Raw genomic sequence first — 23,658 nt, forward strand, 5'->3', positions numbered from 1 at the left:
TGGGAATACCCTCTCAATACTGACACACTCCTGGGGATAGCCTGACGGAACTGACACACTCCTGGGAATACTCTGTCCACAATGACATACGCCTGGGGATATCCTCCCACTAAGAACATACTCCTGGGAATACCCTCTCAATACTGACACACTCCTGGGGATAGCCTGTCCGTACTGACACACTCCTGGGGATACCCTCTCAATACTGACACACTCCTGGGGATATCCTCTCAATACTGACACACTCCTGGGGATACCCTCTTCATACTGACACACTCCTGGGGATAGCCTGTCCGTACTGACACACTCCTGGGGATACCCTCTCAATACTGACACACTCCTGGGGATACCCTGTCCACACTGACACACTTCTGGGGATACCCTGTCTGTACTGACACTCTCCTGGGGATACCCTCCTGATACTGACACACTCCTGGGGATATCCTCTCAATACTGACACACTCCTGGGGATACCCTCTTCATACTGACACACTCCTGGGAAAACCCTCTCAATACTGACACACTCCTGGGGATACCCTGTCCACACTGACACACTCCTGGGGATAACCTCTCCATACAACTGACACACTCCTGGGGATACTCTGTCTGTACTGACACACTCCTGGGAAAACCCTCTCGATACTGACACACTCCTGGGGATATCCTCCTGATACTGACACAATCCTTGGGGTATCGTGTCCAAATGACACACTCCTGGGAATACCCTCTCAATACTGACACACTCCTGGGGATAGCCTGACGGAACTGACACACTCCTGGGGATACCCTGTCTGTACTGACACACTCCAGGGGATACCCTCCTGATACTGACACACTCCTGGGAATAGTCTCTCAATACTGACACACTCCTGGGGATATCCTCTCAATACTGACACACTCCTGGGGATACCCTGTCGACATATATTTGGGGGTATCCGCTCAATACTGACCACATTCTGGGGATACCTTCCTCATGCTAACAGTCTCCTGTTTGTTCCCTCCACAGCTTGATGATGTGGTGATTCAGAAGGACTGCAAGGAAAGATGCATGTGTTCTGCGGTCGGGTTGGTTTGTGAAGAGATCTCCTGCACGACTGATGAAAAGTGTGGCATAAAGAATGGAGTCATGGGATGTTATAACAAAGGTACGACGCTGTAAATGGCATCGTGTATGTCAGAGGGAGGCAGAGAGAGCAGGGAGCTGGGATTTACAGTCCAAGGCCAGGGGGCGTGGTGTAACTTACATTAACCACATTTCATATCCCAGTGCAGTTACTGCATAGGGGGGTGCCCTCCCTCACGGTAAACGCCTTGGGTTTGGGGCTTGTCTCAGTTAGAGGGGTGCATGTGCGACCCTGGCCCATGAATGAGAATGGAGCCTAATTTTAATTCTGCTCTGAGAGTGATCAGCAGCCAAACAGTCAGAAAATCGAGGGTTCGTGCTCCCACTCCAGACAGGGTCAGTACTGAGGAACACAGAGATCTTGGAGACTTGGACAATTCTGACCTCTCATGCATCCCCTGATTTTCATCGCTCCACCATTGGCAGCCATGCCTTCAGCTGCCTGGGCCCTAAGCTCTGGAATTCTCTCCCTAAACCTCTCCACCTCTCTCTCCTCCTCCTTTAAGACGCTGCTTAAAACTGACCTCTCGGACCGAGCTTTTGGTTGTCTGTCCCTCATATCTACCGATAAGGCCCAGTGTCAAATTTTGTCCGATTTACACTCCTGTGAAGCACCTTGGGATGTTTTTAACCAGGTGAAAGTTGCTTTATAAATGCACGCTGTTTCCTTTGGCACAGTGGTTAGCAACGCAGCCTCACAGCTCCAGTGACCCGGGTTCAATTCTGGGTACTGCCTGTGTGGAGTTTGCAAGTTCTCCCTGTGTCTGCGTGGGTTTCCTCCGGGTGCTCCGGTTTCCTCCCACATGCCAAAGACTTGCTGGTTGATAGGTTAATTGGCCATTATAAAATTGCCCCTAGTATAGGTAGGTGGTAGGGAAATATAGGGACAGGTGGGGATGTGGTAGGAATATGGAATTAGTGTAGGATTAGTATAAATGGGTGGTTGATGGTCGGCACAGACTCGGTGGGCCGAAGGGCCTGTTTCAGTGCTTGTTTCTCTCTCTGAACAATCAAAAGCTGTCGGGGGGAGTTTTGACATGATCGGTCATTACTGAGTGCCTGTGTGCGTTCTGTTCCCGTCAGATCCATGCAAAGCTGCCAAGTGCAGAGTGAAGGAGACGTGCAAGGTTGAGAATGGGGATGCGAGGTGTGTGCCTCAATACACTGGGAAATGCTGGGCCTGGGGAGACCCCCACTACCACACCTTCGACAACCTCAACTTTAACTTCCAGGGCACCTGTACCTACATCGTAGCTGAGACATGTGGCTCCGACCGCACCCTGATGCCCTTCAAGATTGAAGCCAAGAACGACATCCGAGGCAATTCAGCTGTGTCGTACGTCAAACTGGTCCACGTTCATGTTTACGGCTACAAGATATCTATTCACAAGTCCGAGATCGGACAAGTCAGGGTGAGGATCACAGACCGCTCGGTGTCACAAGCTCGCAGTCAAAATGCTCTCCTGTCAAACTTTCCAACTTCTATTCATTCCTGGGATGTCAGCATCGCTTGCAAAGCCAGCATTTATTGTCTATCCCTAGACCCTATTGAGGTGGTGAGCTGCCTTCTTGAACCGCTGCAGTCTGTGTGGTGTAGGTAAACCCACAGTGCTGTTAGGGAGTTCCAGGGATTTGACCCAGTGACAGTGAAGGAACGGCGATATAGTTCCAAATCACGATGGTGTATGGCTTGGAGGGGAACTTGCAGGTGGTGGTGTTCCCATACATCTGCTGCCCTTGTCCTTCTAGGTGGTAGAGGTCACGGGTTTGGAAGGTGCTGTCGAAGGAGCCTTGGTGCATTGCTGCAGTGCATCTTGTAGATGGTACGCACTGCTGCCACTGTGTGTCGGTGGTGGAGGGAGTGAATGTTTGTGGATGGGGTGCCAATCAAACGGGCTGCTTTGTCCTGGATGGTGTCGAGCTTTTTGAGTGTTGTTGGAGCTGCACCCATCCAGGCAAATGGAGAGTATTCCATCACACTCCTGACCTGTGCTTTATAGATGGCGGGCAGACACTGGGGAGTTAAGAAGTGGGTTACTCGCCACAGAACTCCCAGTCTCTGACCTGCTGTTGTCGCCACAGTATTTATATGGCTGGTTCAATTCAGTTTCTGATCAAGAGACACAGAGTGAGATCAACAGAGAAGCGGTGGCAGACATTTAAGGGGCTATTTCAGAATACTCAGAATCAATATAATCCTGCTGCAAAGAAAAATTCGAAGAGAATACCCACGATCCATGTTAACTAAAGACGTTATGGAAAGCATCAAACTTAAGGAAAAAGCATATAATTGTGCAAAGATGAGTGGCAGGTCAGATGATTGGTCAGAATATAAAGAACGGCAGAGAATGATTAAAAGGTTAGTCAGGAGAAAGAAATTAGAGTATGAGAGGAAGTTAGCGAGAAATGTAAAAATGGATAGCAAGAATTTTTGCAGGTATTTAAAAAGGAAAAGAGTAAGTAAAGTGAGTGTTGGTCCTCTGGAGAGTGAGAATAGGGAGTTAAAGCAGATAATAAGGAAATGGCAGATGAAATGAACAAATATTTTGCTTCTGTCTTCACGAGAGAGGATACAAGAAACATTCCAGTAATAGCTGTAAATCAGGAGGTGGAAGGAAGGGAGGAACTTGGTGAAATTGCAATCACCAGGGAAACGGTACTGAGCAAAGTAATGGAGCTGTGGGCTGACAAGTCCCCGGGTCCTGATGGGCTTCATCCTAGGGTCTTAAAGGAGGAGGCTAATGAGGTAGTTAGTAGATGTGTTGGTGTTAATTTTATCAAAATTCACTGGATTCTGGAAAGGTTCCATCAGACTGGAAAGTAGCAAATATAACCCCTCTATTCAAGAAGGGTTGGGGGGGGGGGGGGTGCGGGGGTGGAGAGGCAGAAAACGGGTACCTATAGACCAGTTAGTTTGATGTCTGTCATGAGGAAGGTGTTAGAATCGATCATTAAGGAGGTTACAGCTGGGCACTTGGAAAAGCTCAAGGTAATCTGGAATAGTCAGCATGGTTTTGTGAAAGGGAAATCGTGTTTAACTAATTTATTGGAGTTCTTTGAAGGAGTAACATGCGCTGTGGATAAAGGGGAGCCCATTGACATACTGTACTTGGATTTCCAGAAGGCATTTGACAAGGTGCCACATAAAAGGTTATTGTGCAAAGTAGGAGCTCATGGTGTAGTGGATAACATATTCGAATGGATAGAAGATTGGCTGGCAGGGAAAGAATAGAGTATGTATAAATGGATCCTTTTCTGATTGGCAGGGTGTGATAGTAGAGTCCCGCAGAGGTCTGTGCTGGGGCCTCAACTTTCTACAATTCATATCAATGACTTAGATGAGGGGAACGATGGCACGGTAGCTAAATTTGCAGATCTCACAAAGATTGGTAGGAAAGTATGTAATGAAGAGGACATAAGGTGGTTGCAGACCAATATAGATAGGTTGAGTGAGTGGGCAAAAATCTGGCAGATGGAGTATAATGTGGGAAAATGTGAAGTTGTTCACTTTGGCAGGAAGAATAAAAAAGCAGAGTATTACTCAAACAGAGGACTACAGAACTCTGAGGTGCAGAGGGATCTAGATGTTCTCGTGCATAAGTCACAAAAAGTTAGTAGGCAGGTACAGCAAGTAATAAAGAAGGCTAATGGAATGCTATCCTTTATTACGAGAAGAATTGAAAATAAAAGTAAGGATATTATGCTTCAGTTATACAGGGCATTTGTGAGACATCTCCAATACTGTGTGCAGCTTTGGTCTCTTTACTTAAGGAAGGATGTGAATGCGTTGGAAACGGTTCAGAAGACATTTAGGAGATTGATATCTGGAATGAGCGGGTTGTCTTATGAGGACAAGTTGGACAGTCTGGGCTTGTTTTCACTGGAGTTTAGAAGAGTGAGGGGAGACTTGATTGAAGTTCATAAGATCCTGAACGGGCTTGACAAGGTGGATGTGAAAAGGATGTTTCCTCTTGTGGGTGAGTCCAGAACTAGGGATCGCCCTTTTAGGACAGAGATAAGGAGAAATGTTTTCTCTGAGGGTTGTGCAACTTTGGAATTCTCTGCTTCAGAAGGTGGTGGAGGTGGGGTCATTGAATATTTTTAAGGCAAAGGTAGATAGATTCTTGTGAGGCAGGGGAATCAAAGATTATTGGGGGTAGATGTGAGTGATGAAGTCGAGTCAGAAACAGGTCCGCCATGATTTTATTGAATGGTGGAGCAGGCTCGAGTTGCTGAATGGCTTACTTCTGCTCCTAACTCGTACGGTCGTATGGTGATATAGTCATTAACCAACTGCCTGCTCAACCTATCTGTATTGGTCTGCAAACTCCTTATGTCCTCTTCACAACATACTTCCCTACTTATCTTTGTGTCATCTGCAAATTTAGCTACCATGCCATCGCTCCCCTCATCTAAGTCATTGATATGAATTGTAAAAAGTTGAAGCCCCAGCACAGACCCCTGTTGGAATCCACTCGTCACACCCTGCCAATCAGAAAAGGACCCATTTATGCATATTCTGTTTCCTCCCAGCCAGCCAATCTTCTATCGAATAAATTGGTTAAACATGATTTCCCTTTCACAGTGACAGGAAGCAGAGGAGTCCTGGTAGAGGAAGCTTTACTCTGCATCGAACCCCGTTTTTTTTTCTTCGTTTCCCTGTGCTGTACCTGTCCTGGGAGTGTTTGATAAGACAGTGTAGAGGGAGCTTTACTCTGCATCTAACCCCCGTACTGTACCTGTCATGGGAGTGTTTGATGGGGACAGTGTAGAGGGAGCTTTACTCTGTATCTAACCCCGTTTTTTTCCCCCTGTTATGGGAGTGTTTGATGGGGACAGTGTAGAGGGAGCTTTACTCTGTATCTAACCCCCGTGCTGTCCCTGTCCTGGGAGTGTTTGATGGGGACAGTGTCGAGGGAGCTTGACTCTGTATCTAACCCCCGTGCTGTACCTGTCCTCGGAGTGTTTGATGGGGACAGTGTAGAGGGAGCTTTACTCTGTATCTACCCCCGTGCTGTACCTGTCCTGGGAGTATTTGATGGGGACAGTGTAGAGGGAGTTTTACTTTGTATCTAATCACTGGCAGGGTTTGGGACCAAGCAGACAGTTGTGTAGTTTATGCCTTGATAATACCAGCACTGTGCTAAATGTCCTGCCAGTTACCTAATGCTGTGTCTGATTGTTATGCTTTGTCGCTCTTCCTTGAGGAGCCATATTGAAAATTGCTCCTGTTCTGTGCAGGTTAATGACGTGCGAACGAGTTTACCAGTGACACTGGTAGATGGAAAACTACGTCTGTATCAGAGTGGGATGTTCGCTGTGCTGCAAACGGATTTCGGTCTGAAAGTTTCTTACGAGTGGAGGTGGTACCTGATTATTGAGGTTCCCAGCAGCTACTTCGGCAACCTGTGTGGACTGTGTGGAAACTTCAACGGGCAAAACAACGATGAGAAGCTATCTCCGAACGGAACCAGCGTGTCGTCTGTTGTGGAGTGGGCCGGCAGCTGGAAGGTCAATGACCGGGACCCGTTCTGCTGGGACTACTGCCACGGCTACTGCCCCACCTGTGCTGACGACAAGCGGCTGCTGTATGAGAGCGAGAAGTACTGTGGCTTACTTAAAAGCGTCTTCAAGCTGTGTCACGATAAAGTGGACCACAGGCCATTCTTCGACAGCTGTGTGTACGATGTCTGCCTGAACCAGGGCCGGAAGAGCATGTTGTGCCAGGCGCTGGCAGCATACGCCACAGAGTGTCAGAAAGAGGGTGTCACGGTGAAGCAGTGGCGACAGGAGGCATCCTGCCGTAAGTTTTCCAAACTCCAGTGAGAGTCAGTGTGTGTGGGACCCGTACCTCAGTGAGAGTCAGTGTGTGTGGGACCCGTACCCCAGTGAGAGTCAGTGTGTGTGGACCCGGACCCCAGTGAGAGTCAGTGTGTGTGGGACCCGTACCCCAGTGAGAGTCAGTGTGTGTGGGACCAGTACCCCAGTGAGAGTCAGTGTGTGTGAGACCCGTACCCCAGTGAGAGTCAGTGTGTGTGGGACCCATACCCCAGTGAGTGTCAGTCTGTGTTTGGATTGATTCAGGTTTATGGAGAGAGAATTAAACAAAGGGATTAGTTTGGAATTAGCTAAGGGTTGGAATCATCATAATGGGCCTAATAGCCTGCTCCTTCGATGGTTCTGCACAAATGTGAGCTTTTAGATGGAGGAAAGTGTGTCTGATTTTAGAGGGTCTGACAGGGTAGATGCTGAAAGGCTGTTTTCCCCTCCCACCGTCCCCGGCTGGAGAGTCTAGAACTGGGTGGGGTGCGGTCCCAGTCTCAGGATAAGGGGTCGGCCATTTGGGACTGAGATGAGGAGAAATGTCTTCACTCAGAAGGTTGTGAATCTTTGGAATTCTCTACCCGAGAGAGCTGTAGATGCTCAGTTGTTGAGTCTATTTAAGACTACGATTGAGAGATTTTTGGGCACTGAGGGAATCAAGGGATTGGGTGGGAAAGGGGAGATGAGGTAGAAGATCAGCCATGATCTTATTGGAGGGGCTGAATGGCTTCCTCTAGCTCCTGTTCTTAGGCCTGCCTGGTGATTTGTTCAGTGAATGAATTGTGTGCATTCCTGCTCTGTCTAACATCCTGACCCTCACAGTGTGTTTGGTCTCCTAACAGCCTACGAGTGCCCTGAAAACAGTCACTACGAGGCCTGCGGGAGAGCCTGCGAGCCAACATGCCAAGACCCAGATGCTGTGACCCACTGCTCATTACCCTGCGTGGAGAGCTGCCAATGCGACGCAGGGCATGTCCTAGTTGAGGGTAAGTGCGTGCCCTCGGCTGCCTGTGGTTGCACCCACCAGGGCCTGTACTACAAACCCAACGAGAGATTCTGGGCAGATGACAAGTGCCATGTCGAGTGCTTTTGTGACCCAGCCTTGAAGATGGTGGTGTGCGAGGAGAAGCAGTGTAAATCCAACGAGCTGTGTGCCACCGTTGACGGGGTTCGAGGTTGCATCCCAGCCAGCTATTCCACCTGCTCGGCCTCTGGGGACCCACACTACATCACCTTCGATGGGACCAGGTACAACTTCATGGGAACCTGCGTCTACAAGCTGTCAGTACTGTGCTCGAAGGATGCTGATCTCACCCACTATGAGGTGCTCGTGCAGAACAATCACCGAGGCAGCAAGGCTGTCTCTTACACCAAGGTGGTGACCGTCAAGGTTTATCAGACCACTATTGTTCTCAGTGTGGCTGAACCACAGAGGATTCTGGTGAGTTTCCCCTTCAACTGCTCAGGACTGACGGGGATTCGCAGGCTGGTGCTCGGGTAACTTGGAGGGAAACAGTGAGGCAACTGGGAGCAGGAGAGAGAATTGATGAGGCTGATTACAAGCACCCTATCCCTCAATGCCACCCACCTTCTCCCCATATCCCTCAATCCCCACCGACCCAGCCTCTCCCCATATCCCTCAATCCCCACCTACCCACATTCTCCCCATTACCCTCAATCCCAATGACCCACCTTTGCGCCATATCCCTCAATGCCACCCACCTTCTCCCCGTATCCCTCAATCCCCACCGACCCAGCCTCTCCCCATATCCCTCAATCCCCACCTACCCAGCCTCTCCCTGTATCCCTCAATACCCACCTACCCACCTTCTCCCCATTACCCTCATTCCCAACAATCCACCTTCTCCCCATATCCCTCAATCCCACCCACCTTCTGCCCATATCTCTCAATACCCACCTGCCCACATTCTCCCCATTACCCTCAATCCCAATGATCCAGTTTATCCCCATATCCCTCAATTCCACTAACCCACCTTCTCCCCAAATCCCTCATTCCCAACAACCCACCTTTTCCCCATATACCTCAATCCCATCTACCCACTGTCTCTTCATATCCCTCAATCCCACCCACCCACCTTCTCCCCACAACCCTCAATCCCCACCTACCCATCATCTCCCTGTATCCCTCAATCCCCACCTTCTCCCCATATCCCTCATCCACACCTACCCCACTTCGCACCATTTTTAAAAATTAATTCATGAGATGTGGGTGTCGCTGGCTAGAACAACATTTATTGCCCATCCCTAATTGTCCTTGAGAAGGTGATGGTGAGCTGCCTTCTTGAATCGCTGCAGTCCATGTGGGGTTGGTGCACCCACAGTGCTACTAGGAAGGGAGTTCCAGGATTTTGACCCAGCGACAGTGAAGGAACAGCAATATAGTTCCAAGTCAGGATGGTGTGTGGCTTGGAGGGGTACTTGCAGGTGGTGGTGTTCCCATGCATCTGCTGCCCTTGTCCTTCTAGGTGGTAGAGGTCACGGGTTTGGAAGGTGCTGCCTAAGGAGACTTGGTGCGTTGCTGCGGTGCATATTGTACACTGTTGCCACTGTGTGTCGGTGGTGGAGGGAATGAATGTTTGTGGATGGAGTACCAATCAAGCGGGCTGCTTTGTCCTGGATGATGTCGAACTTCTTGAGTGTTATTGAAGCTGCACCCATCCAGGCAAGCTAGATCGCACTGTCGATGACACCTTCCATCACTTTACTGATGATTGAGAGTAGACTGATGGGGTGGTAATTGGCTAGGTTGGACTTGTCCTGCTTTTGGTGTACAGGACATACAATTTTCCACATTGCCGGTTGGATGCCAGTGTTGTAGCTGGAACAGCTTTGTGAGGAGTGCGTCAAGTTCTGGAGCACAGGTCTTCAGTACTATTTACAGAATATTGTCAGGGCCCATAGCCTTTGCAGTATCTAGTGCCTTCAGTCGTTTCTTGATATCATGTGAAGTGAATCGAATTGGCTGAAGGCTGGCATCTGTGATGGTTGCAAATGCTTCAGCCTTATTTTTCACACAGATGCTCTGGGTACCCCCATCATTGAGGATGGGGATATTTATGGAGCCACCTGCTCCAGTTAGTTGTTTAATTGTCCATCACCATTCACGACTGGATGTGACAGGACTGCAGAGCTTGGATCTGATCCATTAGTTATGGGATCTCTTAGCTCTGTCTATTGCATGCTGCTTATGCTGTTTGGCAAGCAAGTAGTCCTGTGTTGTAGCTTCACCAGGTCAACAACTCAATTTGAGGTATGCCTGGTGCTGCTCATGGCATGCCCTCCTGCACTCTTCATTGAACCAGGGTTGGCCCCCGGCTTGATGGTAATGGTAGAGTGGGAAATATGCCGGGCCATGAGTCTACAGATTGTGGTTGAGTACAAGCAAAATACTGCGGATGCTGGAAATCTGAAACAAAAACAAGAAATGCTGGAATCACTCAGCAGGTCTGGCAGCATCTGTGGAAAGAGAAGCAGAGTTAACGTTTCGGGTCAGTGACCCTTCTTCGGCAGGGTTCTTCGGTTCCGAAGAAGGGTCACTGACCCGAAACGTTAACTCTGCTTCTCTTTCCACAGATGCTGCCAGACCTGCTGAGTGATTCCAGTATTTCTTGTTTTTGTTGTGGTTGAGTACAGTTCTATTGCTGCTGATAGTCCACAGTGCCTCATGGATGCCCAGTTTTGCTTTGCTAGATTTGTTCACCGGAAGTGCCACAAAACACGATAGAGGGTATCCTCAATGTGAAGACGGGACTGTGAGGTGGTCACTCCTACCAATACTGTCATGGACAGATGCATCTGCGGTAGGCAGATTGGTCAGGATGAGGTCAAGTACATTTTTCCCTGTTGTTGGTTCCTTCACCACCTGTCGCAGACCCAGTCTAGCAGCTATGTCCTTTCGGACTTGGCCAGCTTGATCAGTAGTGGTGCTACCGAGCCACTCTTGGTGAGGGACATTGAAGTCGCCCACCCAGAGGACATTCTGCGCCCTTGCCACCCTCAGTGCTTCCTCCATGTTCTGTTCAACATGGAGGAGTACGAACTTATCAGCTGAGGGTGGGGGGGGGTGGGGGGGTAGCAGGTGGTAATCAGCAAGAGGTTTCTTTGACCAGGTCTCATGGCATCAGGTCAATAAGCTGTGATTCGGTGAGTATGACTTTGTCAGGCTGTTGCTTGACTGGTCTGTGGGACAGCTCTCCCACCAAGCCCCCAGATATTAGTATGGAGGAATTTGCAGGGTTGACAGGGCTGGGTCTGCCGTTGTCATTTCCTGTGCCTCGGTCGATTCCGGGTGGTCCGTCCGGTTTTATTGACTTTGTAGCAGTTACATACAACTGAGTGGCTTGCTAGGTCATTTCAGAGGGCATGTAAGAGTCAACCACATTGCTGTGGGTCTGGAGTCAGGTAGAGGCCAGACCAGGTAAGGACAGCAGATTTCCTTCCAGAAAGGACATTAGTGAACCAGATGGGTTTTTACAACAATCGACAATGGTTTCATGGCCATCATCAGACTAGTTTTTTTAATTCCAGATTTATTAACTGAATTCAAACCTTCTGTCGTGGTGGCACTCGAACCCATGTCCCCAGACAGAGCAATACACTGGCTCTCTGGGTTACTAGTCCGGAGACAATACCATTACACCACCGCCTCCCCTCAATCCCCACCTATCCAACTTCACCCCATATCCCTCAGTACCCACCTTCTCCCAATATCCCTCAATCCTACTGGCCCACCATCTGCCCATATCCCTCAATTCCACCTTCCGCATTCCAGGACAGTACTGAGGGAGTGTTGCACTGTCAAAGGGTCAGTACTGAGGGAGCGCCGGACTGTCGGAGGGTCAGTACTGAGGGAGCGCGGCACTGTTGGAGGGTCAGTGTTGAGGGAGCGCGGCACTGTTGGAGGGTCAGTGTTGAGGGAGTGCTGCACTGTCGGAGGGTCAGTGCTGAGGGAGTGCTGCATTGTCAGACGGTCAGTGCTGAGGGAGTGCTACACTGTCGGAGAGTCAGTACTGAGGGAGTGCTCCATTGTTGGACGGTCAGTACGAGGGAGCCCGACACTGTCAGAGGGTCAGTACTGAGGGAGTGCTGCACTGTTGGAGGGTCATTACTGAGGGAATGCTGCATTGTCAGAGGGTTAGTACTGAGGGAGTACTGCGCTTTCCGAGTTTTCGTCTTTCAGAGGAGACATTAAACCAAGGACGCAGTCCGTGCCCTCAAGTAGGTGTAAAAGATTCCACGGCCATTATTTGGAAGGAGACCAGGGTGGGTGGGGGTGGAGTAAGTTCTCCCCAGTGTCCTGGGGCTAATATTTATATATAAACTGGTCATTATCACATTGTTATTTGTGGGATCTTGCTACATGCAGATTGGCTGCTGCGTTTCCTGCATTACAACAGTGAGTGGACTGTGAAACGTTCTGCGATGCCTAGAGTGGGTGAATGTTGCTGATGAAATATAGGTTCTTAACTGTTTTTTTTCCTCAGGTGAATGGCCTACTTTCTGCGCTCCCCTATTACTTTGACACTGACCGGATCTCCATCTACAGAAGTGGCTGGACAGCTGTGGTCCAGACAGACTTCGGCCTCAAGGTAACATTTGACTGGCAGAGTCACGTCACAGTCACGTTGCCCAGCACCTACTCGGGAGCTGTCTGTGGCCTCTGCGGCAACTATGATGGGAGCACCAATAACGATCTGCTGCTGCCCAGTGGCAAGGTAACTGTGGGTGCAGATAGCTTCGGAAACAGCTGGAAGGTGGCAGACGCGCCCGGCTGCGTCTCTGGCTGTGGACAGGCCTGCCCAGAGTGTGGCAAGAGCGACGCAGCCAAGTACAGCGAAGACAGGTTTTGTGGCATGATTCACAGCAAGTTGGGGCCCTTCCGGGACTGCTTCAAGGCCGTGGACCCCAGCCGATTTTTCCAAGATTGCCTTTACGACCTCTGCCACTACCGGGGGCTAGGCAAAGCCCTCTGCGATGCCCTCAGTCTCTACACGGCCGCTTGTCAGGAGGCCGGGGCCAAAGTCTACCAGTGGAGAAGCCACAACTTTTGCCGTGAGTAGCTTCCACAGAATTGTTGGTTTTCTCAGAGGGTTTCCGTTGGGCGAAAGAGCTTCAGAGTCGGGTATAATGACACAGATATTTCCAGCACAGAAACAGGCCATTCGTCCCAACAGGCGCATACCGGTGTTAATGCTCCACAGGAGCCTTTCCCCATCCCTACTCCATCTCACGTTAACAGTTTGGATTTAGATTGTGCCTTTTAATGCAGTAAATCATTTCAAAAGTGCTTCAGAGCAGCAATTATCCAACGTAATTTGACACTGAGCCACAAAAGCAGAAACTCGGACAGGATTTGGTCAAAGTGGTTGGTTTTAAAGAGCGTCTCAAAGGAGGAGAGGGAGCAAAGCGGAGTGGGTTATGGAGGGAATTCCAGAGCTTAGGGCCCAGGCAGGGAAGGCATAGCCGCCAATGGTGGAGCAATGGGAATCGGGGGATGTACGAGAGGCAGGAATTAGAGGAATGCAGAGATCTCGAAGGGTTGGACAATTCTGGCCTCTCGGCCATCCCCCGATTCCCATCGTTCCACCATTGGCAGCTGTGCCTTCGGCTGCCTGGGCCCTAAGCTCCAGAATTCCCTCCCTAAACCTCTCCGCCTCTCTCTCTCCTCCTTTAAGACATTCCTTAAAACCGACCTCTTTGACTGAGCTTTTGGCTGCCTATCCTAATATCTCATGTGGCTTGGTGTCAAATTTTGTCCAATGTACCCTCCTGTGAAGTGCCTTGTGACATTTTGCTCCATTTGGGGGAGGCGCTGATGTAGTGGTATTGTCACTGGACTAGTAACCCAGAGACCCAGGGTATTGCTCTGTCTGGGGACATGGGTTCGAATCCCACCACAGCAGAAGGTGGAATTTGAATTTAATTAATAAATCTGGAATTAAAAGCTATTCTGATGATAGCCATGAAACCATTGTTGATTGGTGTAAAAATCCATCTGGTTCACTAATGTCCTTTAGAGAAGGAAATCTGCTGTCCTTATCTGGTCTGGCCTACATGTGACTCCAGACCCACAGCAATATGATTGACTCTTACAGACCCTCTGAAATGGCCTAGCAAGCCACTCAGTTGTATCTCACCGCTACGAAGTCAATAAAACAGAATGAAACCGGACGAGCCACCTGGCATTGACCTAGGCACCGGAAACAGCAACGGCAAACCCAGCCCTGTCAACCCTGTCCTCCTTAATAACATCTGGGGGCTTGTGCCAAAGTTGGGAGAGCTGTCCCACAGACTAGTCAAACAACAGCCTGACATAGTCATACTCACCAAATCATACCTGACAGAGAATGTCCCAGACACTGCCATCACCATCCCCGGGTGTATCCTGTCCCACCGGGAGGACAGATCCACCAGAGGTGGTGGCACTGTGCTGTACAGTCAGGAGGGGATTGCCCTGGGAGTTCTCAACATCGACTCCGGACCCCATGAAGTCTCATGGTATCAGGTCAAACATGGGCAAGGAAACTTCTTGCTGATTACCACCTACCGCCCTCCCTCAGCTGATAAGTCAGTACTCCTCCATGTTGAACACCATTTGCGGCAAGCACTGAGGGTGGCAAGGGCGCAGAATGTACTCTGGGTGGGGAACTTCAATGTCCATCATCAAGAGTGGCTCGGTAGCACCACTGCTGACCGAGCTGGCCGAGTCCACAAGGACATATCTGCCAGACTGGGTATTCGGCAGGTGGTGAGGGAACCAACAAGAGGGAAAAACAGACTTGACCTCGTCCTCACCAATCTGCCTGCCGCAGATGCATCTGTCCATGACAGTATTGTTAGGAGTGACCACCGCATAGTCGTTGTAGAGATGAAGTCCCGCCTTCACATTGAGGATACCCTCCATCGTGTTGTGTGGTCTTACCATCGTGCTAAATGGGATAAACTTCAAACAAATCTATCAATGCAATACTGGGCATCCATGAGGCGCTGTGGGCCATCAACAGCAGCAGAATTGTACTCGACCACAATCTGTAACCTCATGGCCCAGTATATCCCCCACTCTACCATTACCATCAAGCCAGGAGACCAACCCTAGTTCAATGAAGAGTGCATGAAGGCATGCCAGGAGCAGCACCAGGCATACCTCAAAATGAGGTGTAAACCTGGTGAAGCTCCAACACAGGACTATTTGCGTGCCAAACTTCGTAAGCATCATGTGATAGACAGAGCTAAGCGATCCCATAACCAATGGATCAGATCTAAGCTCTGCAGTCCTGCCACATCCAGCCGTTAATGGTGGTGGACAATTAAACAACTAACTGGAGGAGGTGGCTCCACAAATATCCCCATCCTCAATGATGGGGGAGCCCAGTAGATCAGTGCGAAAGAAAAGGCTGAAGCATTTGCAACAATCTTCAGCCAGAAGTGCCAAGTTGATGATCCATCTCGGCCTCCTCCTGAAGTTCCCAGCATCACAGATGCCAGACCTCAGACAATTCGATTCACGCCACATGATATCAGGAAACGACTGAAGGGACTGGATACTGCAAAGGCTATGGGCTCTGACAATATTCCGGCAATAGTACTGAAGACCTGTGCTCCAGAACTTGCTCCGCTCCTAGCCAAGCTGTTCCAGTACAGCTACAACATTGGCATTTACCCCGCAATGTGGAAAATTGCCCAGGTATGTCCTGTCCACAAAAAGCAGGACAAGTCCAACCCGGACAATTACCACCCCATCAGACTATTCTCAATCATCAGTAAAATGATGGAAGGTGTCATCAACAGTTCCATTAAGTGGCACTTGCTTCGCAATAACCTGCTTACTGATGCTCAGTTTGGGTTCCGCCAGGGCCACTCAGCTCCTGACCTCATTACAGCCTTGGTTCAAACATGGACAAAAGAGCTGAACTCAAGAGGTGAGGTGAGATTGACTGCCCTTGACATCAAGGCAGCATTTGACCGGGTATAGCATCAAGGAGCCCTAGCAAAACTAGAGTCGATGGGAATCAGGGGGAAAACTCTCCGCTGATTGGAGTCATACCTAGCGCAAAGGAATATGGTTGTGGTTGTTGCAGGTCAATCATCTCAGCTCCAGGACATCACTGCAGCAGTTCCTCAGGGTAATGTCCTGGGCCCAACCATCTTCAGCTGCTTCATCAATGACCTTCCTCCAATCATAAGGTTAGAAGTGGGGATGTTCACTGATGATTGCACAATGTGCAGCACCATTCGTGCAGCAGTCCGTATAGAAATGCAGCAAGACCTGGACAATGTCCAGGCTTGGGCTGATGAGTGGCAAGTAACATTCATGCCACACAAGTGCAAGGCAATGGCCATCTCCAACAAGAGAGAATCTAACCATCTCCCCTTGACATTCAATGGCATTACGATCACTGAATGCCCCCACTGTGAACATCCTAGGGGTTACCATTGACCAGAAACTGAACTGGAGTAGCCATATAAATACCGTGGCCACAAAAGCAGGTCGGAGGCTAGGAATCCTGCGGCGAGTAACTAACCTCCTGACTCGCCAAAGCCTGTCCACCATCTACAAGGCACAAGTCAGGAGTGTGAAGGAATACTCTCCACTTGCCTGGATGGGTGCAGCTCGACATCATCCAGGACTAAGCAGCCCGCTTGATTGGCACCCCATTCACAAACATTCACTCCCTCCACCACCAATGCACAGTGGCAGCAGTGCGTACCATCTACAAGATGCACTGCAGCAATGCACCAAGGTACGTTAGACAGCAACTTCCAAACCCGTGAGCTCTACCAACTGGAAAGACAAGGGCAGCAAATGCATGGGAACACCACACCTGCAAGTTCCGCTCCAAGTCACACACCATCCTGACATGGAACTATATCACAGTTCCTTTATTGTCGCTGGGTCAAAATCTTGGAACTCCCTTCCTAACAGCACTGTGGGTGTACCTATCTCACATGGGCTGCAGCAGTTCAACAAGGCAGCTCACCACCACCTTCTCAAGGGCAACTATGGATGGGCAATAATTAAAGGCGCCATATAAATGCAAGTTATTGGAATCGCTGTTCCTTCATCATCATTGAAATTCTGGAACGCCCGATATTCACCACAGGAACTGCAGCATTTACACCAGTAGGCCCGACGCTATCTTCTCCAGGGGCAACTTGGGATGAGTGGTGATTGGCTGCTTTGCCAATGATGCCCACATCCCTTGAATTAATTGAAATATACCCTTGTCTCCAAGCAGCATCCATGGGATCCTACACCAGGCTGACCCAGTGCTATTGCCTTGAGTTCGTGAACGCAGGGCTTGTCGATCAGCTCTGTGGGTGAACAATGAGACATCCTGCTTGTCAGATATTTTTGCGGACTCTTCTTGTGCCTCCAGCAGTGAACTCACTGGATGTGTGGCAGCAGCTGGCCAATCTACAAGGGTTGTCCTGCAATTACACAAATGGAAGGTTGGAGGTGGGTGGTCATGTGACAATGTCTTGCGTCCAGCCCTAACTGCAGGCACTCACTCATTTGTCCGGGCTCTCTCCCCTGAGCCAGAACATCATCTGATCTAGCCTCCACTCCAGAGAGTTGATCCAGTACTGAGGGAGCGCCACACTGTGGGAGAGTCAGTACTGAGGGAACACCGCACTGTGGGAGGGTCGGGACTGAGGGAGTACCACACTGTCGGAGGGTTAGCACTGAGGGAGTGCTGCACTGTCGGAGGGTCAGTACTGAGATGGCGCCGCACAGTCGGTGGGTCACTACTGAGAGAGTGCCGCACTGTTGGAGGTGTTGTCTTTGAGATGAGTCCTTAATCTTAGGATCTGACTGTTGTCTGCCCTCTCAGGTGGGTGTAAAAGATCCCACATCCACTATTTGGGAGTTCTCCCCGGTGTCCTGGGGCCAATATTTATCCCTCAACGAACATCACTGAAAAAAGGTCACCAACTCATTGCTGTATGTGGGCTCTTGCTGTGCATGAAATGACTGCTGTGTTTCCTACAAGTAACGACACTTCCTAAAAAACGTACTTGATTTGCTGTGAAGCACTCTGGAACATCCTGAGGGGGTGAAAGGCGCTGGAGAAATGGGAGTTCCTGTCTTTAAAATTGCAAAGTACTGGGACAATTGTGTTGAATTTTAATGCTTACTGCCAATGCAGACTGAAGAGAATTTTTCCTCTGTGTTTGACTTTGTTTGAAGAGTGTGTGCATCTTGTGTTATGTCAGGATTTTCTCTAACCTTCCTGTCATTCACTCTCTGGCAGCTGCTGATTGTCCAAAGAATGCCCATTACGAACTGTGTGGCTCTGGCTGTCCAGCCACGTGCTATAGTTTGACCGCTCCAGATGGCTGTCAGACCCCTTGCAAGGAGAGCTGCCAGTGCGACGATGGCTTCATCCTCAGCGGCGACCAGTGCCTCCCTCTGTCTGAGTGCGGCTGCGTGTACAATGGGGGCTACCGTAAGAAAGGGGAGGTCTTCTACCCCAGCGGCCTTTGCGAGGAGAGGTGTACGTGTCTGGGTGATGGAGAGGTGCAGTGTGTCGCCTCCACTTGTGGGGAAGGAGAAGTTTGCAAAGTGGCCAACGGGGTCCAGGGCTGCCACCCCGCCAGCTATGGCAAGTGCGTGGCATCCGGGGACCCACACTACATCTCCTTCGACGGGCGGAGGTTCGATTTCCAAGGCACCTGCACCTACATCTTGTCCAAGGTGGTGACGCCAGGTGGTAGCCTGGTGGATTTCAATGTGTCAGTGGAGAATGTGAAATGGGGCAACGGGAAAGTGGCTGTAACACGGTTGGTTGTAGTGGATGTCTACGGCCATCGCTTCACATTGGAGCAAGGGGTGAAGTGGAAAGTCCAGGTGAGTCTTTTGGAGGGGGGAGTTTGTCAGTCATCACCTCCGGACTTGTCTATTTCAAGGCCGGACTCCCACATTCCATCCTCTGTAAACATCAACTCATCCAAACTTCTGCTGCCCTGTATCCTAACTCACGCCAGTCCTGTTCATCCATCACTCCCCACTGCTTGCTGACCGACACTGGCTCCCTGTCCAGCAACACCTCCTCTTTTAAAATTCTGCTCTGCCTGTTCAAATCCCTCCTTGGCCTCGCCCCATCCTACCTCCCTACCCTTGTAATATCCTCCGAGATCTCTGTGCTCCTCCAATTCCAGCCTCTCACCCATCCCCCAATTCCCATTGCTCCACCATCGGTGGCCATGTTTTCAGCTGCCTGGGCCCTAAGCTCTGGAATTCCCTCTCTCTCTCCTCCTTTAAGAAGCTCCTTCAACCGACCTCTTTGACTAAGTTTCTGGTCACCTGTCCCGAATATCTCCTTATGTGGCTCAGAGTTATATTCTGTCTGATTTATACTCCCGTGAAGCACTTTGGGCACATTTTACTACATTAAAGACGTTACATCAATGCATGTAGTTGTTGTTTATGTATCTTCATGCTCTTCCCTTGGAAAGCAGTGTGAGGTAACGGAAGGATATGCAAACTGGTTAAACTGTCAATATTCCTTCCATGGCCTTGACCGTGTCTATCCCAGTCGACAGTGATGGTGAGGCAGGGGAGGGGTGGCGGGCGGGGGGGCGTAATTCTGTCCTATACAGGCATGGGGAGGATGGTTTTATGGGCGATGCGATGAAGAGGGTCGGGGAGGGACCACCACCCCACCAGACTCAAGCATCCTACTGGATGGTAGACCTGGAATTCCAAGACTCAGCTCGCCAGGACTGTCCGGAGTGGGGTTTGAACCTTCAAATTTCGAGCACCTAGGCAAGGAACGCTATCCTCCACCAGAGCTGATGTGCATAGGGAACGCTACTGTACGGTGGTGATTGGTGCGAGATGAGAGGAAGGGGAGGCATGAGGAATGGTAATTTGAATGAGCTACATTGGCCAGTAATCACCCATATCCTAAATTTTTCCCCTTTAAGTACTGATCCAATTCCCCTTTTGAAAGTTACTATTGAAACTGCTTCCACTGTCCTTTCAGGCAGCGCATTCCAGATCACAGCAAGTCACTGCATCAAAAAAATTCTCCTCATCTCCCGCTCCGGTTCTTTTACCGATTACCTTCAATCTGTGTCCCTCTGGTTACCGCTCCTCCTGCCACTGTAAACAGTTTCTCCTTATTTACTCCACCAAAACCCCTCATGATTTTGAACACCTCGATTAAATTTTTCTTGTGCCATCTGCTTACTTGGTCCCCTTGTTTCCTCAGGTTGATGGAGAACTGTTTAACCTGCCCTTCCAGCTACGCTGTGAGAGAGTAAAAGTAACTCAAGAAGGGAACAAGATTGTTTTGTGGACGGAGTTCGGTCTACAGGTGATGTACGACACTGTGTATTATGTGGCAGTGGTGGTCCCCAGCACCTACAAGGGCAAACTGGGAGGCCTGTGCGGAAACTACAACGATGAAAAGACGGACGACTTCACCCTCCCCGGTGGGAAGACGACCACTGATGTGACGGAATTTGGCTCAAACTGGAAGGTCTTTGTCAAAGGGGCACAGTGTAATGATGGCTGCGGGAACGAGTGCCCGAGGTGTGATGCGGCTAAGAAATCCTTGTTCAGCAAGGAGAAAGCGTGTGGCCTCATCAAGGCTGCCAAAGGGCCATTTGCCACATGTGCCAAGGTGGTGAGCCCTGACCAGTTCTTTGACAACTGCTTGTACGACCTGTGTGAGGCAAATGGACAGCCTGAGGTACTCTGTGACAGCCTCCAAGCCTACACCATTGCCTGCCAGGCTGCTGGGGTTCAGATCCAATCCTGGAGAAACAAGGACTTCTGTCGTAAGTATCAGATCGGTCAGGGAAAAAAAAGCTCCTGTCAAACCAACGTCACAACTTAGTTCCCCAGTTACTCGTAGCCCCCACCCCAGTCCTACCAACTATGACCTGAGTGAGCAGCCTCTCACCAGCTTCCCCAACCCACTCAAACGTGGGGACTCCAGGGCACTGTTGACAGCCTCAACATTGGCTTTCCGTTCACTCTGAGTCCAGGTAGAGAATGTGCATCACAGCTCAGTCCAGTCTTCTGCTTAGGGCAAACAGAGCAGGAGACAATGGAAGTCGGTGCGCAAAATTGGCTGCTTCCTTCTTCCCCACCAGGCCCGGCACTCTCATTCCCTCCCCAACACAAAGGGGTACTGAGGCTAGTTCTAAAGCCCAGGCTAAGTTAACTCAGCACATGGGCAAGGGGTGCTGAGTCAAGCTGACATTTTCAAAAGGCATTCGATAAGGTGCCACATAAAAGATTAATAGGCAAGATAAGGGCTCATGGTGTTGGGGCTAATATATTAGTGTGGATAGAGGATTGGTTAACACACAGAAAGCAGAGAGTGGGCATAAATGGGGCATTTTCAAGTTGGCAGGCAGTGAATAGTGGGATGTCGCAAGGACCAGTGCTGAGGCCTCAGCTATTTACACTCTATATTAATAACTTGGATGAAGAGACAGAGAGTAATGTATCTAAGTTTGCTGATGGTGCAAAGCTCAGTGAAAAGGTAAGCTATGGATGTAGAGAGGTTGCAAAGAGTTATAGACAGGTTAAGTGAGTCGACAAATGGAGTATAATATAGGGAAGTGTGAAGTTGTTCACTTTGGTCGTTAAAATAGAAAAGCAGAATATTTTTAAAAGGTGTGAAACTGGTAAGTGTTGATGTTCAGAGAGACTTGGGGGTACACATACAAGGAACGCTCAAAGTTAACATGCAAGTGCAGCAGGCTATTTGGAAGGCAAGTGGCATGTTGGCCTTTATGGCAAGGGGATTGGAGTACAGGAATAAAAAAGTCTTACTAAAATTGTACATGGCTTTGGTGAGACCGCATCTGGAATACTGTGTTCAGTTTCAGTCTTCATATTTAAGATAGGATAGACTTGTACTGGAGGCAGTGCAGTGAAGATTTACTGAATTGGTCTATGGGATGAGGGGGTTGTCCTATGATGAGAGGCTGAGTAAATTGGGCCTATATTCTCTGGAGTTTAGAAGAATGAGAGGTGATCTAATTGAGACATACAAGATTGTGAAAGGGTTTGATAGGGTAGAAGCTGAGAGATTGTTCACACAGGTCGGGGAATCTAGAACACGGGGACACAGTCTCAGGATAAGGGGTCAATCATTCAGGACTGAGATGAGGAGAAATTACTTCACTCAAAGGGTTGTGAACCTTTGGAATTCTCTACCCTAGAGGGTTGTGGATGCTCCATCATTGAAACATTTAAGGCTGGGATAAATAGATTTGCAGTCTTGCAGGGAATCAAGGGTTATGGGCAGTGGGCAGGAAATTGGAATTGAAGCCCAAGATCAGCCATGATCATATTGAATTGTGCAGCAGGCTTGATGGGCTTATGGTCTACTCCTGCTCCTATTTCTTGTGTTCTTGTGACAGAAATCGATACGACATGTTGGTCCATGTCTTGCTGCAGAGTTAGTGTTCACCCCATAGCAACAGAGATGTTGCTTTAGGAAAGGAGTCTCCTGCACCCAACAAGGGCATCTCCTGAACTGATGATCACCACCTTCCCCTCATATCCCTCAACTCTACCTACCTACCCCCCATCCCTCAATCCCCACCATCTCCCTCAATACCCACCGACCCACCTTCTCCCCATATCCCTCAAATCCCACCTACCTACCTTCTCCCCATATCCCTCAATCTCACCGACTGATCTTCTCCCCCCATCCCTCAATCCCCACCTTCTCTCCACATTCCTCAATCTCACCCACCCACCTTCTCCCCATATACCTCAATCTCACCCACCCACCTTCTCCCCATATACCTCAATCTCACCCACCCACCTTCTCCCCATATACCTCAATCTCACCCACCCAACTTCTCCCCATATCCCTCAATCCCCATCTTCTCCCCATATCCCTCACTCCCGCCTATGCTCTGTATCACTCATCCCCAAGTTCCCACCTGCTCTCCATATCACTCAATCACTTCTCTCCCCAGAAACACATCTCATTGACAATGTCCGCATCACTGCTGTTTCCCTACATTATTCCAGGACTCAATTCCCGCTGACCTCCTTTCTCGTTGCCATCTTCCTGTATTTTTCACCAGTTGCTGTGGGATTCCAGCCTTGTATCTGCACATTTCCATTCAGCAGTGAAAACTCAGCCTATCTTTGAAAAGCTTCCTGCATCACGTTTCCTGCTTTCTTCTCCTCTTGGCAGCTCTCTCCTGTCCAGCCAACAGCCACTATGAGCTCTGTGCCGATACCTGCGAAGATACCTGTGCTGAAATCATCACTCCAGGCGACTGTGACGACACATGCTCCGAGGGCTGTCAGTGCGATGCTGGTTATGTCTTCAGTGGCAATGAGTGTGTTCCCCTGGAAACCTGTGGCTGCGTTTATCAGGGGAGATACTTCAAGGTACCTCTGTCTACCTTTTCAATACTGAGAATTGCAGTGTTAGTACACCAGTGTAACAGTGTAGAGGCAGCTTTACTCTGTATCTATCCACGTTTTTTTTTCCTTTTCTAACCTTTTTTTTTGGGACAGTGTAAAGGGAGCTTTACTCTGCATCTAACCCAGTTCCTTTTTTCTCCAAGGTGGCCTTGATACCCCAGGCCTCTTTTATATATTTCATGTCGAGGGGGCCTTTATTCCTTAGGCCCCCTTTATATACATATTTACATTTTTAAAATAACTTTATTAAAAACAGATAAATAAACCAAAAACTCAAATT

General features: G+C 49.5%; 2 protein-coding genes across 9 annotated transcripts in view; one reads left to right on the forward strand and one right to left on the reverse strand.

Annotated features, from left to right (window-relative positions):
• The window catches only part of LOC137352797 (complement C1q-like protein 3), a 241,811-nt gene that overhangs the window by 201,359 nt on the left and 16,794 nt on the right, over positions 1-23,658 (reverse strand). For 5 of the 8 annotated variants that reach the window (XR_010969787.1, XR_010969788.1, XR_010969785.1 and 2 more), the window contains exon 1: positions 17,187-17,525. The exons of 1 other annotated variant lie outside the window; for it this stretch is intronic. Coding sequence is in view for 2 of the 7 variants with exons in the window: in XM_068018630.1 (XP_067874731.1) it covers positions 17,187-17,300 (114 nt within the window). In the remaining 5 variants the exon portion in view is untranslated. Of the gene's footprint in view, positions 1-17,186; positions 17,532-23,658 lie in introns of those variants that run through there. 2 more of the 8 variants (XR_010969789.1, XM_068018631.1) reach the window with 2 other exon arrangements.
• LOC137352795 (IgGFc-binding protein-like) overlaps positions 1-23,658 on the forward strand; it is a 77,134-nt gene that overhangs the window by 45,327 nt on the left and 8,149 nt on the right. The window contains exons 10-17 of the mRNA XM_068018623.1: positions 1,007-1,145; positions 2,207-2,535; positions 6,365-6,926; positions 7,789-8,387; positions 12,451-13,018; positions 18,220-18,815; positions 20,182-20,752; positions 23,143-23,342. Coding sequence (XP_067874724.1) covers positions 1,007-1,145; positions 2,207-2,535; positions 6,365-6,926; positions 7,789-8,387; positions 12,451-13,018; positions 18,220-18,815; positions 20,182-20,752; positions 23,143-23,342 — 3,564 coding nt within the window. The remainder of the gene's footprint in view (positions 1-1,006; positions 1,146-2,206; positions 2,536-6,364; positions 6,927-7,788; positions 8,388-12,450; positions 13,019-18,219; positions 18,816-20,181; positions 20,753-23,142; positions 23,343-23,658) is intronic.

This window comes from Heterodontus francisci, chromosome 39 (assembly GCF_036365525.1).
Source record: "Heterodontus francisci isolate sHetFra1 chromosome 39, sHetFra1.hap1, whole genome shotgun sequence".
In the NCBI taxonomy this organism is placed as follows: Eukaryota; Metazoa; Chordata; class Chondrichthyes; order Heterodontiformes; family Heterodontidae; genus Heterodontus; species Heterodontus francisci.